At 43.7% G+C, this 16754-nt stretch overlaps 1 protein-coding gene across 7 annotated transcripts in view; it reads left to right on the top strand.

Moving 5' to 3' along the window:
• LOC125466374 (supervillin-like) overlaps positions 1-16754 on the top strand; it is a 137050-nt gene that overhangs the window by 94784 nt on the left and 25512 nt on the right. For all 7 annotated transcript variants that reach the window (XM_048560794.2, XM_059638677.1, XM_048560796.2 and 4 more), the window contains 5 exons: positions 1359-1504; positions 3930-4105; positions 7239-7377; positions 10925-11201; positions 14950-15104. In XM_048560794.2, the coding sequence (XP_048416751.2) occupies positions 1359-1504; positions 3930-4105; positions 7239-7377; positions 10925-11201; positions 14950-15104 (893 nt within the window). The remainder of the gene's footprint in view (positions 1-1358; positions 1505-3929; positions 4106-7238; positions 7378-10924; positions 11202-14949; positions 15105-16754) is intronic.

The raw sequence follows: 16754 nt of genomic DNA, 5'->3' as shown, positions 1-16754 counted from the left end.
ATATATGAATGCACATTCAAACAAAATGTATGGAGGCCTACTTATGGTTCTAAAATTTCCAATTTTGGTTTTACAATGTTCCGTGTGTTTCTTTTAAGTTAAATACAGGGTCATCCTTAGATCCACTTAGTCTACTGTATATCCGATATGTTGAAATAGTGCTAAGTGGTTGGAGATTATTGCTAAGCGGTTGGAGATTATTGCTAGAGCTGCCAGTTCTGGTTGGACATATTCCTGGACCTATCTTCACATGACATCCTGACAAAAGCACACCTCCTCAAAACCTGCTGTTGGCCACTAAAGATGTCCATTTTGCAGGTGCACCAATTGGTGCCAATTGGAGAATGAACAAACTCTTCCTCTGATGCATGTCAATCAAACGGCCTTTTCCCCATATATTCTATAAATAACAAAATAAGGCTGTTGGAAGTATTGTAAAAGCCCTGATGTATTTCTTCCACTGAATTACTAATGGCCATGCCCAAGAGAGATTTTTTTTAAAAATTCCGAGTCTTCAAACCTTAGCAACACTAATTATTGCAGTTTAGTTTCAAGAATATCATTACCATATCATTGACTGCTCATGGATAATTTAATTACAGCAGATTGTTGATGTAGAAACTTTTATTCAAGAGCTTGCTTTGAAAGGCTATTGATTTCCTTTTCAATTGTTTTCCTTCCAGTTTATACTGTCCTACATCTTTACACTCCCTCACATTTCACACTTGTTTAGCCTCACACACTCACACTCAGTTACTCTGACCCTCATTCACACTCACACTCATTCACTGTACTCACACACTCTCCCACTGTAACACACTCACTTGTTTTCAGACTGACTCGCTCTTACACTCACCGTTCTCCCACTGTCACACACACTCACTTACTCTCAGACTGACTCGCTCTCACACTCACCGTTCTCCCACTGTCACACACACTCACTTACTCTCAGACTGACTCGCTCTCACACTCACCGTTCTCACAGTCACTGGCTGTCACACTATTTTACTGGCACAGCTATTACACTGACACACCCTCCAGCGTTCTCATGCTTTGGGATAAACCATGGGATAAGCCTATTTACATCTCTCCCAAATAATATTTATATTGACTTCAATCACAAAAGCAAGACCCACCTTTGTCTCTTACTCCCGTTTTCTCACATGCTGATACACAAACCTTTCACTTATGAGAGTAGTACAGAAGTCATGCACAGAAACTGTTGACAATAACGCTTCTAAAGCATTCTGAGTTCTATGAAAGGACAACCTTGAAAAGAAAAGCAAGTTTGAACAAGCAGAAAGAGCCTATTTGATGGCGGTGTTAATGTTTCTGACTTTTCACTGTTGGCTGTGCAGCTGCAGGAGATCCTGAGGAAGATGAGCTGTATGAAGCTGCTATCACAGAAACAAACCACATATATCGTTTGGTTGAGGACAGACTTGTCCCAGACAATGAATCATGGGGGAAAATTCCTCGCTGTTCCATGCTGAATTCAAAGGAGGTAGGAGCATGCACTGTATTTAGAATTTCAAACTATCTTATCGTAAATGTCTGTAGATCCGCATTTTCAATGTCTTTCCTTTTCAGAGTCAATGATCTGTGTGAAACTGTACAAAATAATGGATTTTCCAAAAATGAAACCAAATAATTTGGTTAGAGTTTTCCCTGGAAGTTTGATCACAGGATGTTCTAAATACCTGAGAGTGTGACATCAGTAAATGTTAATAGAATCTGCTCACTAAGTCCTTTGTTCTGGTTCAGACTCAGGCTGTGAATGCAGGTGACATCTCTGTCCTGGGACTTTCAGTCAGAGCTGAGCTGTACTTAGACTTCACATGTTGAAGCTAAACCCAACTAAGACATTGCAGAAAGGGAGCATTTCTCACTAAGTGCATTGTCCCTGAAGCCAGTCAGTGCTAATACATCTAAGCCACTCCATGGATTTGTAGTCAATGAGGAAGAGGTCTCAGGGAATGATGGAAACAATGGTGCTTGTTTCCACTTGCCTGTGCCAATGTTAGCTCAGTCTCCTGTCTCCCCATTCCTCCATACATTTCACGTTTAAATATTTATCCCATTTCCTTTTAGATTATCTTGTACTTTGCCCAGTAGTCTCCGAAGATAAGCTAATGAGTTCAGTTCAATAGATCGTCTGTTTGGAACCCTGTCACTGTTCACCCAGTGCCTGTTTTCACTCACCCTTTTCTGGCTGCTTAACTTGCTGCATCACTTGCACAGACTCTCTGGTCGTGGGTAATCTACAGGCAGTGGGACTTTATTTGTGTGAGCCCATAAATGTGATTGTTGGCAGGATATTCAACCATACCATAGTCAAGCCTGACTCCTTCCTCTACCAGTGTCCACACACTCGTGCTCTCGCAGGCTCTCTCAGAAACTGGACCGCTTACCATCCGTCCAACTTAAGAGTGCTGAGGCTAATTGCAGCAAATCCTATCCAACTCTACACTCGAGTCTCCTAATCATAACCATTCCACACTGAGTAGTTACTCACTAGTGTGCTACTGAAGCCATAAATGCCATCCTCTTAGGAGGTAGCCCAATGCACTTTGAAAAGTGACTTAATTTACATTCTACAATCACTATATTGATGTAACCAAACTAGAAAACCAACTTGTGCACAGCAAGGTCTCACAAAGAGGTGGATATGTAGAGAGATAGTAGGAACTGCCGATGCGTGATAATCTGAGATAACAAGGTGGAGAGCTGGATGAACGCAGCAGGCCAAGCAGCATCAGAGGAACAGGAAAGCTGACCTTTCAGGCCTAGACCCTTCTTCAGAAAATCAGAGAATATTTAGAGAATTTGTTTTCAGTCGAAGGAGAATTGCTGACCAGCACACACACAGAATTCTCTTCGCACGTTCCCATTGTTCCTTTTACATCAACCTGAACCAGTGGAACAGGCTACTGGTTTAAAGTGTCAGCTGAATGTTCTTGGTGGTTGAAAGTCATGCCCTTCTGCACCAGGACGTCTGAAGAAAAGGGAAATGCTGGCCATTTCTTGGCCTTGCTGGGGAACATTATCTGGGTTTGCCTGAAGGTTACAAAACATCTGCTTCCCCATTCAAGCCCATATTAAAATCATAGCCTGATTTATTTTTTTCACTGGTGGATCTTGGTGGCTCTTCTCTGTGACTAGACATCAGGCACAGGCAACACTAGATGTCTGAGGGACGCATTGACACTTGGATGACTCAAATGCAAACTCAGACGGTGTGATATTTTCCAGCAGTCGTCAATGGACAGCAATCAAAGATTGTCTTTTCTCTCGCATGTCTCACTACAATCTGCTACATGATGGCATGGTCAGTCTCCACATGCATAGGCAAAGGAAGACTCCATCAACTTTCTGCAGCTGCTCTTTTTTTTAATTCATTCACGGGATGAGGGCGTCACTGACCAGGCAGCATTTATTGCCCATCCCTACTTGCCCAGAGGGCAGTTTTTTTTAAGAATCAACCACATTGCTCTGGGACTAGAGTCACATGTAGGCCAGACCGGGTAAGGATGGCAGTTTCCTTTCCTAAAGGACATTAGTGCACCAGATGGGTTTTTCCAACAATCGACAATGGATTCACAGTCATCATCATTAAATTCTTAATTCCAGATGTTGTATTGAATTCAAATTCCACCATCTGCCATGGAGGATTCGAACCCAGGTCCCCAGAACATTATCTGGGTCTCTGGATTAACAGTCCAGCAAAATACCTCTAGGCCATCGCCTCCCCTAATCTTGAAGAGGTTAGTACCATGGGCAGGTAGAAACTGGTGAGAGTAACCTGGGGATTTCAGCTACCCACTTGCCTGATTTTCCCAGAAATAGTCACCCAAGTATGACTGTTTCTTGACACGATTGAAATGCATTCGTCCATTTAATTGAGCAGATACTTTTCTCTTGGTTTGTAGGTGCTGGTGTTGGATTTTGGCAGCGAGCTGTACATCTGGCATGGCAAAGAGGTGACTTTGGCACAGCGGAAGTTGGCTCTCCAACTGGCAAAACAGTTGTTGAGCGGTCCATATGATTATAGCAACTACGGAGTAAACCCCCTGGACCCTGGAGCCAAGAAGAACATCTCCCAGCAGTGAGTTGGTTTGCTGGTGCTGCCTGATGGGTTTGAGTAGGTGTGCTGGTGTCTCAGAAACAATGACATGGGAACTGAGCTACTTTGAAGCACTCTTTTACAGGAACCAGAGATTGTTGTGGGGTACGGACAGGCCTATTCAGCCTGAGATACGTTGGAATCCCTTGTAGGCACATCTGTTTGGGATCCATAGGCACTAGCTGCTTACCCAGCTGACCATTCTTCTTAGTAGCTAGACATTAGGCTCGGGCAACACTGGATACCCATGGGGCACGTGAACTCTGAGATTGCTCCCATCCTCATTGGCCCAAAGGTGGTGTTTTCCAGCAGTCATCAGTGAACATTGCTCTCTCATGTCTCATTACGGTCCCTGACCTGTCTGTTCATAGAGTAATAGTCATAGAACATGGAAACAGACCCTTCGGAAAGCAGTAGACTTTGTTTATTTGGATTTTAGTAGAACCTTCAACAAGGTTCCACATAGTGAACTAATTGGTAAAGTTAGGTCATATGGGATTCTGGGAGAGCTTGCCAATTGGTTATATAATTGGCTTAATGGCAGGAGACAGAGAGTGGTAGGGGACGAATGCTTTACAAACTGGAGGCATGTCACCAGCGGTATTCACAGTGACCGGTTCTGGGTCCTCTTTTCTTTCATATATATATAAATGATTTTGGTGAGAATGTAGAAGGTACGGATGACACCAACATTGGTGACATGGTAGACATTGAAGAAGGTTTTCTAGGATTACAACAGGACCTTGATCAAATGGGTCAATGGGCTGAAAAATGGCAGATGGTGTTCAATCTGAATAAACGGGAGGTATTGAATTTCGGTACAACAATCAAGGGTAGGGCTTAGATAACAAGGCGTAGCGCTGGATGAACACAGCAGGCCAAGCAGCATCAGAGGAGCAGGAAAGCTGACGTTTCAGGTTGAAAACCTTCTTACAGTTAATGGTAGGGCCTTGGATTGTGTTGTGGGACCTAGGGGTACAGGCAAATAATTCTTTGAAGTTTGCATCACATATAGACAGGGTGGTTAAAAAGGCATTTGGTACACTTGCCTTCATTGCTCAGTCCTTTGAGTGTAGGCGTTAGGAAGCCACGTTGAGGTTGTATAGGGCATTGGTGAGGTCTGTTCTGGTGTACTATGTCCAGTTCTGGTCGCCCTGTTATACGAAAGATATTATTAAACTGGAGAGGGTGCAGAACAGATTTTCCAGGGTGATGCCAGGTGTGGAAGGTTTGAGTAATAATGAAAGGCTGGGACCTTCTTCCATTCGTGAAATGACTTTGTCCGCTCACAATCAGTCACTTGTGGGTATGCACCAACAGCGCAAATATGTGACATATTGGCATCAAATTGGCAATTTACATGGCCAAGAAATTGCAAGAGTGGGAGCTAAAGAACTCACACGAGTACTTTGTAAAAATGTAAATGAAATAACTCCACAAAGGTCAATATCCTGTCACGAGCTACCCTTTATTTACACATGCACAATACATGACACTGACCCAGTTAGCTCCGAGCCAACTCCTAGAGTGAGCAGAACCTCTGACACTCCTGTTTATATCTGTCAGCCAGGGCTCCCTGATTGGACCAGGTTAACAGCCCCAGTTGGGGAACTCATACTCTATGGGATCCACCTGGCTCACCTCATTACAATCACTGCAGTATAGGATGTGGCATCGCTTGCCTATCTCCAGTTGTCCTTAATCTGCACGGTTTGCTCAGCCACTCAGAGGGCCAAAAGAGTCAGCCATCATGTTGTTGGTCTGGTGTTATATGTTGGCCAGACCTGGTAAGGATGGCAGATTTTTTCCCCCTACTGAGCATGAGTGTACCAGGTAGGTTTCCCTGATCTTCATTGATTGTTTCTTGCTTATCACTGCTAAGATCCACTTTCAATTTATAGTTTCAAGTACTGATTTTAACTCCACCAGTGCTACACAAGGATTTGAACTCATCATCCTGGAGTATTGAGCTGTGCACCCTGTTTAACTACTCCAGTAACATTACCACTATCCTACCAGATCCTGCCTTTGCTTATTGTGAAGCGATCTGCAATTGTAGACTTCCCTACCCATCTTTCTCCTTTTTTTTCTCTCCATTTTTAGATATCTCTTACCTCTTTCTTCCCTCTTTCTCTCTCTTACAATTTGGCTGCAAAAACTTTGTAAAATAATTTCTTGGTTATTTCTGTTAATGTGAGGGTAGGGTAGGAAGGGAATGTTAGACTGAGAGGTGTACTTGTAGAGGTATAAATGCTGACATTAATCAGCTGGATTTGTTTGATGTGATTCTAACCAATTGTGTAACAGAATGCCTGAGATACTCGCCAAACTCTGTTTGAGCAGAGGTGGCTCAAAGTAAGTTAATAGGGTTTTTAAGATTAGGAAGGGGGTTGATAAGATGAACATAGGAGATTGAGAGGTGACCTTATAGAAGCTTATAAAATCATGAGGGGTATAAATAGAGTTGATGGCAGGTGTATTTTCCCTAGAATGGGGGATTTCAAAACTAGGGGGAACATTTTTCAGGTGACAGGAGAGAGATTTAAAAAAGACACGAGGGACAGATTCTTTTCATGGAGGGTGGTTTGCGTGTGGAATGAACTTCCTTAGGAAGTGGTGGATGTGGGCACAATTTCAAGACATTTGGATAAGGAACTGAATGGGAAAGACTTGGAGGGATATGGACCAGGAGCAGGCAGGTGGAACCAGATTAGTTTGGGATTATGGTCGGCATGGACTGGCTGGGCTGAAGGGTCTGTTTCCGTGCTGTGTGTCTCTATGATTCTTTGTGAGAAAGATTATTATTGTCACCAATGCATTGAAGAGGGGGCAAGTGATAGGTAAATATCCTCACAAGAGGTAACTGGGCGCGGAATGCTTTCCCATGGACACCAGTTCAAACCGTTCTGTCTCTTTAGAGGAAGGGGCCATGAGTACATAAAGCAAGGGGCTGTGTGAAAGACAGCAAGCGATGTAGCTGGCTTTTGAGAAGGGACAGCATTGATGGGCCAAATGGCCTTCGTTTTTGCTGCCCTGTAGCCACCCTTTAGATCAACTGTTGCTGCTTTCGTGTTCCTTTTAAATTCTAGAAGAAATGTCGCTTTCCCTCCCACAGGCAAGGCCGCCCTGACTGGGTGATCTTTGGTCGATTGTCCGAACACAATGAAACGATTCTTTTCAAGGAGAAGTTTCTGGACTGGGCTGAGTCGAGAAAACAGGTGCAAAGGGACGTCGAGATCACAGCCGAGTCAAAGGTACCGCACGGGGTTTCAAACAAAAATGCAGCCGAGTTTTGGGTTTCCATAGAACCCCTCACGACCTTGTAATATCACAAAGTGCGTAACATTTAAAGTAATGCAGTTATGCACCAAACTTGGGAGCTAACTCACACACAGCAGGATCGCATAAACCATATGAGATATAGCTCGACATAGTCTGGTTTCTAGTCGCACCAGTTGAAGGAGATCAATTGGCCAGTAACTCTGGGGTACCCAACCTGGACTCGTTCACATAGAGGAAATTTGAAGCAGTCACACCTTCCATAGTTTCTCACAGTCTCCAAGTTTGGAGAAAGGTCATCGACCTCGAATATTAATGCTGCATTGTCCTTTCTTCGGGACCTAAATGACTGGCCGAATGGTTTGCAGCAATTTTCTTTTCAGTTTTTACATTTGTCTGACATCTGGATTCAAACTCAATTTGTTTTTACTCATGTAACAAGGAGTAGAGCTGGATGAACACAGCAGGCCGAGCAGGAAGGCTGACATTTCGGGCCTAGACGCTTCTTCAGTTTTTACCCATTCAGCTCCCCTAACTGGTATAACTCCCAACTTGTAAACTCCCTTCCTTCCCTCAGGGCTGCGATAACTTGCTAAAGTATAGATCCTGACAAAATGACTACCTTTATTCGAAGCTTCCCCACCATCTTGTTAAGATAGCGTATTGCTTTCTTCAAGACTGACCATTACCGAGTAAAGAAACTGGTTTATTAACAGGACATAGAGTCGCTGGAAAAGGAACAAAATAGATTGGAAGGATACCATAAATGGAAAGTTATACTTCCTGGGAAATTGTGAAATAGAGTCACAGGGTCATAGAGCATGGAAACAGACTGTTCTGTCCAACCAGTCCATACCGACAATAATCCCAAATTAAACTAATCCCACCTGCCTGCACTTGGCCCATATCCCTCCAAACATTTCTTATTCACATAATTATCCAAATATCTTTAAATGTTGTAACTGTGCCACACCCACCATTCATTCTAAACATGAACCGCCTTCTGTGTAAAAGATTTCCCCTCTGTCTTTTTTAAATCTTTTTCCTCACACCTTAAAAATACACCTAATCTTGAGACCACCCATCCTAGGGAAGAGACACCTGACATTCACCCGATCTAGACCCCTCACGATTTTATAAACAACTACAAGGTTACTTGTCAACCTCCTATGCTCTAGTGAATGAACCCCAAGCATATCCAGCCTCTCTGTATAAATCAAACCCTCTATTCCTGGCAACATCCTGGCAACTATCTCCTGAACCCTCCCCAGCTTAATAATATCCTGCCTATAACAGAGTAATCAGAACTGGACATGGTCCTCCACAAATGGCATCTCCAATGTAGTGTACAATTTCAACAAGACATTGCAACTCCTTTATTCAAAGGTCTAAGCAACGAAAGCGAGGGTGCTAAATGCTTTCTTAAGCACCCTGTCTACCTGTGATGCAAACTTCAAAGAATTATGTACCTGAACGCCTAGGTCTCTCTGTACTACAGCATTACCCAAGGCCCTACTTTTGATTGTACAAGTCTTGTCCTTGCTTGTTTTATGAAAACACTTCACATTTACCCAAATTAAGCTTCAATTGCCATGCTTCAGCCGGTTGAGCGAATTGATGGGTCTCTTTGTAATCATGGACAACCTTCATTACTGCCCACTGTACAACCAGTAGTCTGAATCGTCCATTTTTTCTCTTGCAAAGACAAGGCTGAAGCGTGACATAGTAGAGCATTTAATAATCATAAAGCATTTTAACACTACGTACAGAATATTTCCTGTTGTGGGACAGAGCAAAAGTAGAGGCAATCAGTATAAAATAGTCACCAAGAAATCAAATTGGGAATTCAGGAGAAACCATGTCACTAACAGTGATGTGATTGTGAACCTTGTTAGCAGCCACAGTTCTTTGTTTCACCATACCAGCTGGTTGAGTGCTGTAGTATGGGTACATTTAATGGGAATCTAGATTGGTACTTGAGGGAGGGGGAAAAAATTGAGAGATATGCTGATGGAATCAGATAAGGAATCTTGCAAAGAGGTTGGAATGTGCTAACTGCCCACATTGCACGTTAGGCTGAATGGCCTGTTTGTGACATGTTTATTATGTGTAAACAGCAAGAAGTTTCACACACCCTCAAGGTGTCATTTCAGGGTAGAAACATTGAGTAGATTCTTATGAAACTTGTTCCTCTTTTAGTTTAATGGACGAACCAAAATAATGGACAAATAATGAAACATTACACCAAACTGTACACAAGTGCTTGAATCTGTTTTAAGAAAAGGCTTGGGAAAAAAATTAAAAATGGAAGGCTCGGTTAATTAACTGTTAATGGGATAAATATTCTTCAAAGTGTAAGCTGGAAATCTTCATTCACTACCAGAAGGATTTGGATGCCATGGAGACGGTACAGAAAAGGTTTACCAGAATGGTGCCTCGTGTTGGGGGATTTTAGCGATGAAGAAAGGTTAGACAGACTGGGTTTGTTTCCACTGGAACACAGGAGGTTGAGGGGCGACCGAATAGAAGTTTATAAGATTGCAAATGGCATGGATGGAGGGATCAATTACTACGAGACACAGGTTCAAGGTAGGTGGGGAAAGTTTAAAACAAATATGAGACACGCTGTTCACACAAAGGATGGTGAGTGCTCGGAACGCATTGCCAAAGGTGGTGATGGAAGCAGACACAGTAGCAGCATTTGGGAAGCACTGGGATCAATACATGACTAGGAAGGGAATAGAAGGATATGGATCCTGAAACCGAAGACAGTTTTGGTATGGAAGGGCTCGATTGGCAGCGCAGGCTTTCAGGGCTAAAGCACCTGTTCCTGTGTTGTATTGTTTTTTGTTGTATAGCATTCACTCTTTCCTCTGTATATTTTTTACAGGCTTGTTTCTTGGTGTATAATCTTCTATCATATAAAGGTAGTAAAACGAAGAATGGCTTGCTTTTCTGTAGCATCTTCCAGACCCTAGTGGTGTAGGTTCTGCCATGAGCAGGGTATTTTAACTGATGTGGAAATATTAATGTTATCCCTCATCAGAAACTGGGCAAGGATAATGTGGCATTGAAGAATTCAACAGACATTTGCACCAGCTCACAACCATGTAGAAACATGAAATTCACAGGCACTTAAGTGTCTAGGCTGGATTGTAACAGAGCAGCACACTTTCAGTAGTGTGCCAAGCTTCAAGAGATCTGAGTTAAGATGGAGAATGCAGTCTGTACCTGCAGGATGTATACTGTGGAACAGTAGATACATGAGCATGTCTCTTAAAGGCATTTTGACACTGTACCCAGAGCAATCAAATCACTTCACACTAATGTGGTACTTTTAAAGCACACTCATTGTTCTAGCTGCAGTAAACTACTGTATGTTAGTCCTAACATTTCCTCAGAGGGTAAATGTTCCAATTTTAACCATTTCACTGTCAGAAGAAATTAAATCCCAAAACAGATTCCAAGTATTAATCTAATGTCTTTTACATCTGTGTTCTCCCTTACATCTTTGTTTTACAGTTAGATCCTCAGAACGAGCTAAAACCATACGATGCTAAGCTGCTCATTCCAGTCCCGGAAGTATCATCCCGAATGATCCTGGATGGAGTGAATGTGCAGCGCGGCTACGGATTTCTACAAATAGATGGTGAGAGGATGTCAGAATTGAAGACTGTCGGTGTGGAGGTCTGGCACGTTCAGGAGTTTGATCACAGCCAGCTCCCCAGAGAGTGTTATGGTCAGTTCCACGAGGGAGACACATACGTTATCCAGTGGAAGTATACCATCAGCAGCCTGGGTAAGGGAATGAGTTAATCCTGGCAATGCCATCGCACAATGTGCCGACTACTAATGCTGTGTCATTGCACCATCTGGTGGACATACACCATGCTGCAGTTTGTGGGAGAATAACAACAAATTGTATTCATGTAGCAATTTTACCGCAGTAGGATGTCTCAGATCCTTTACAGGAGAGGTATCAGGTAAAATTTGGCACTGTACCAGAGAGGACAACATTAGAAGAGGTGACCAGAAACTTGGTTAAAAAGAAATTTAATTGGAATGGTAGCACAGCACCTATGTTATTAGACTAGCAATGCAGGAAGTGTGAGCTCAAGTCAACCCATAACAGTTGGGAAATTTAAATTCAATTAATTAAGAAAAAAATTGGAATTGAAATTAAAAAAAACTGACCATATAGCTATCATGTTGATTAAAACTCCAACTGGGTTGCTAATGTCACTTTAGGAAGGTATATAGCTATCGTAAACTACTAGAGCATACACCCAGCGTTAACTCTTAATTAACCTCTGAAATGGCCAAGCAATTCATTCAGTTGTCAAGAGATGACTCACCAGCACTTTATCAAGGATAATAAATGCTGGTATTATGAATGAATGAGAGTTTGGACAGTAATTTTAAGGAGTGGAGCAGCTGGGTGGATATTTAAGGAAGGTTTAAAGGGTGCCTGGGATGCTGAAGTTATGACCGGCAAAGATGGAATCACAAAGTGATGCAATTAAGGGATAAGCAAAAGACCAGAATTGGAGCAGCGCAGAGAGCTCAGAGGTTTGCAGGAGGTTACTGAGATAGGGACGATTGCAGGGCTACAGGAGGTTACGGAGATAGGGACGATTGTGGGACTACAGGAGGTTACGGAGATAGGGACGATTGCGGGACTACCGGAGGTTACTGAGATAGGGACGATTGCGGGGCTACAGGAGGTTACGGAGATAGGGACGATTGCGGGACTACCGGAGGTTACTGAGATAGGGACAATTGTGGGACTACAGGAGGTTATGGAGATAGGGACGATTGCGGGACTACAGGAGGTTACGGAGATAGGGACGATTGTAGGACTAGAGGTTACTGAGATGGGGACGATTGCGGGATTACAGGAAGTTACAGAGATAGGGACGATTGCGGGACTACAGGAGGTTACGGAGATAGGGACGATTGCGGGGCTACAGGAGGTTACGGAGATAGGGATGATTGTGGGACTAAAGGAGCATATGGAGATAGGGACGATTGCGGGACAACAGGAGGTTACGGAGATGGGGACGATTGCGGGACTACAGGAGGTTACGGATATAGGGACGATTGCGGAACTACAGGAGGTTACGGAGATAGGGACGATTGTGGGACTACAGGAGGTTATGGAGATAGGGACGATTGCGGGACTACAGGAGGTTACGGAGATAGGGACGATTGCAGGAATATAGGAGGTTACTGAGATAAGGACGATTGCGGGACTACAGGAGGTTACTGAGATGGGGACGATTGCGGGACTACAGGAGGTTACGGAGATAGGGACGATTGCGGGGCTACAGGAGGTTACGGAGATAGGGACGATTGTGGGACTACAGGAGGTTATGGAGATAGGGACGATTGCGGGACTACAGGAGGTTACGGAGATAGGGACGATTGCAGGACTATAGGAGGTTACTGAGATAGGGACGATTGCGGGACTACAGGAGGTTACTGAGATGGGGACGATTGCGGGACTACAGGAGGTTACGGAGATAGGCACAATTGCGGGACTATGGGTTACTGACCTAGGGACGATTGTGGGGCTACAGGAGGTTATAGAGATAGGGACGATTGTGGCGCTACATGAGGTTATAGAGATAGGGATGATTGCAGGACTACACGAGGTTATGGAGATACGGACGATTGCGGGGCTACAGGAGGTTACGGAGATAGGGACAATGCGGGACTATAGGTTACTGACATAGGGACGATTGTTCGGCCACAGGAGGTTACTGAGATAATGACAGTTGTGGGGCGACAGAAAGTTACACAGAAAGGAAGGGGCAATATCCATAAACGGTTTGAGAGCCAAGAAAGGGATTGTAATAATTTGGTGTCACGTAACTTCTGACCTCGTCCACCCCAGTCCAACACCAGCACCTCCATATCATCCCAATAGAGACCAATTGAAAGGGAAACACAGGTCTCTTCCTGCACAGGCGCTGTCTCCTCACAGATATTTCCCCTGCAGTTAATGCTCAGCCTGATTTCTAACCACAATAACAGTACTGGCACTAAGACAGCAAAGTGTCCTTTGGGACCTGCATCATTCAAGGCAGAATCTATATTCGGAATCTGCAGCTGCTTGCCTCAACCCAGATAGCTCTGGGCAGCTCACTTTGAAGTTTCAATGCTTCCTGTCCAAATCTCAGCTCTGGCCTCCCTGAAAGATTGTTTTACAGATGCACCCAGAGGGTTTTAAATGCCACATTACTGCCCACTTTTTAACTGGATAGAACGTGGTTACCCTCGACTATGAGTTTCAGTGCACGGCTTAGTTAACCAGAGAGGATAACCAGCAGAGACCGTGCTAATCTGTGTCTGTGGACACAAGCACATACACGCACACTTCAGACAGGAATGGGAAGGGCTGTAGAGTCACAGCGTCAAACAGCATGGAAATGGACATTTCAGTTCAACCAGTCTATGCCAATCATAATCCCAAACTAAACTGGTCTCACCTGCCTGTGCTTGGCTCATGTTTCTCCAAGCATTCCTTATTCATGCATTTAATCTAAATGCCTTCTAAATGTTGTAACTGTACTGATATCCACCACTTCCTCTGGAAGTTCATTCCACATAAGAACCACTCTTTATATGAGAAGTTGCTCCTCATGTTAAAATATTTCTCCTCTCACTTTCAAAATATGCCCCTGATTCTTGAAACCACCCCCCCCCCACCCCGCCACCCCAGGGAAAAGACAAAAATGAAGACAAAAGATTAAACAAAGGAAACTTGGCTGATTTTCTACCTCGCTGGCCCAGTACACTAGCCTCTGAGCTTCTCAGAATCTCCATATGCATTTGAGCTTCGCACTGCAGAGTCATCCCATGAGAAGCTTTTGAATGGAACTTTGAACCAACTCCCAGCTCAGGCGGATAGAAATTATTCTACTCCCATCCCCAGGGCTCTATTCCACAAGCAACATCATTAAAAGAGAGCATCTGGCCTTGATCACCTTGCTATCTTCGGGATCAGACTGTACTGAGTCCCTTGCAGGCAGTTTGAGAGTGCCTGACCACGTAGCCAATGGGAATGTTTCACATAGGGAACAAACAGGATGTAGGCCCTTTAAGGAACAGACACGTGCAGTCAGGCGGAAATAATGAAGAGACTGGGTTGTGTGAGAAACCCCATGAAGTGGGACGAAAGGAACTGCTGATAGTGCACAAGTACTAATTTCTTCATTTGCTACGTGTTTTGAGAGGATCAATCATTGTCATACAAATGCAGGTCTTTATTTAGCACTGGGTGCAGGTCAGTGCAAACCTGGGCTCAGAATGTTTGCACTCATTTCCACATCAGGCAGCTACATGGTGAACTGACTGCCTGCGCACAAAGTCACACGAATTTGTGCTGAGACTCAAATCAGGAGGGTGAGAGTTTAAATTCAGCATAGTATGGATAGATTCTGACCTGACTGACAACTGTTAGACAAGGACTGACCTCCAGTAATTGAGAGAAACTAATTTGATGCACCACAGCTGAGTTTGTGTCTCTCTGTGTTCCTTCACAGTCGGAAAGCGACAGAGACCGGATCAGCTCAGCAGCGCTGGGCCCAGCAAGGAGCGATCTGCGTACTTTTTCTGGCAGGGTCGCCTGTCGAGCATCAGTGGCAAAGGAGCTTCGGCACTGATGACCGTGGAACTGGGCAAGGACAGAGAAGCTCAGGTAACAACTTCCGGCAGTGAGCTGCAGGAGGGTGGGAGCTACCGAGAGAAGAGCCAGGAATTACAGTCCCTGTGTATGGTCAGACTGCCACAGCCAACACTGCACCATCCAAAACCACACTGAGCAATTATAGGCCTGGCCTTTCATTCCCTCAAGCATATCCTGCAATCTTATTAGTACTTCGTCACCTTTGCTAAGATATCCCTCAATTCCTTTACCTGACAAAAATCCATTAATCCTAATTCAGTTGGCCCAATATCCACAGATGTTGGTAACATAAGATCATAATCAAAAAGCAACATGAATAGGCCATTAGCCTCTTACTCTGCTATATAATAAAATAATGGCTAATCTGATAATGGACTTGGCTTCATTTTTGTACACCCCCCCTAACCCTGGCTTGACTGCCTCGTTGATCAAAATTTGTCTAATTCAGTCTACGATAAATATTTCGAACTTCACTGTTCTCTGTGGGAAGAAATTCCTCTTCATTTCTGCCTTTAATGGGAGAGCTCTTGTTTTGAACCTGTTTCTCCTTCAAGATTCCATCAAGACTGCAAATGTCCTCTGACATCTAACCTTGCCAAGGCCACTCACAAGCTTGTCTCTCATCAAGATCACCTCTCATTCTTCTAAACTCCAATAAGCTCAACAACCCCGCTTCTTCCTCAGGAGGCTGAGGAAATTTGGCGTGTCCATAAGGACTCTCACCAGCCTTTATAGATGCACCAAAGCATTCAATCGGATGCATCATGGATTGATATGGGAGCTGCTCTATACAGGATTGTCAGAAACTACAGAGAGTTATGAACACAGCCCAGACCATCAAGCAAGCCATCCTTCCATCTATTGACGACATTGACACTCATTGCCTCAGAAGACAGCCAACATCCTCAAAGACCCCTCCCACCTGGTTATAATCTCTTCCAACCTCTTCCATCAGGCAGAAGATACAAAAGCTTAAACACACGTACCAAGAGATTCAAGATCAGCTTCTTCCCCGCTGATATTAGACTTCTGAATGCACCTCTCAAATTTCAGATTTAATGTTGACTTTGCATTTTGTGCACCTTCTTTGCAGCTATAACTTTGTATTCCTCGCTCTGTTCAATCAGTCTGTGAACCTTGTATGGTATGATCTGCCTGCACAGCATGGAAAACAAAATTTTTCACTGTGCTTAGGTACATGTGCCAATAATAAATCAAATCAAATCAAATCAAGCATGGGCCCAACCTGCTTAATCTTTCTTCATAAGACAAACCCTTAATCAAAGGAATCACCATTCTCTGCACTGTTTCCAATACAGTGTACCGCTCTTTAAATAAAGAGCTGTAAAGTGTACACATTTCTCCAGTGCGGTTTCACTAATGCCCTCTAGAATTGTCAGAAGTCTGCTCTATGTTTTTAAAAGCAAAATACTGCAATTTATGGAAATCTGAAACAAGCCCAGAGAGTGCTGGAGAAACTCAGTAGGTCTGGTACCATCTGTGGGCAGAGAAACACGTTACTCTGGGTCTTGTATGACTCATGCAGAACGAAGGAAGATAATTTGAAAAAGATGCATTGTTTGAATCAGATTCCACACTTAATAAGATAAGAGCCCATGTATTGGGGCTGGTGTGGATAGAATCTTGACTAATGAACAGAAG

Source organism: Stegostoma tigrinum, chromosome 31 (assembly GCF_030684315.1).
Source record: "Stegostoma tigrinum isolate sSteTig4 chromosome 31, sSteTig4.hap1, whole genome shotgun sequence".
Classification (NCBI taxonomy): Eukaryota; Metazoa; Chordata; class Chondrichthyes; order Orectolobiformes; family Stegostomatidae; genus Stegostoma; species Stegostoma tigrinum.
This window is presented reverse-complemented; position numbering and strand designations above follow the sequence as displayed.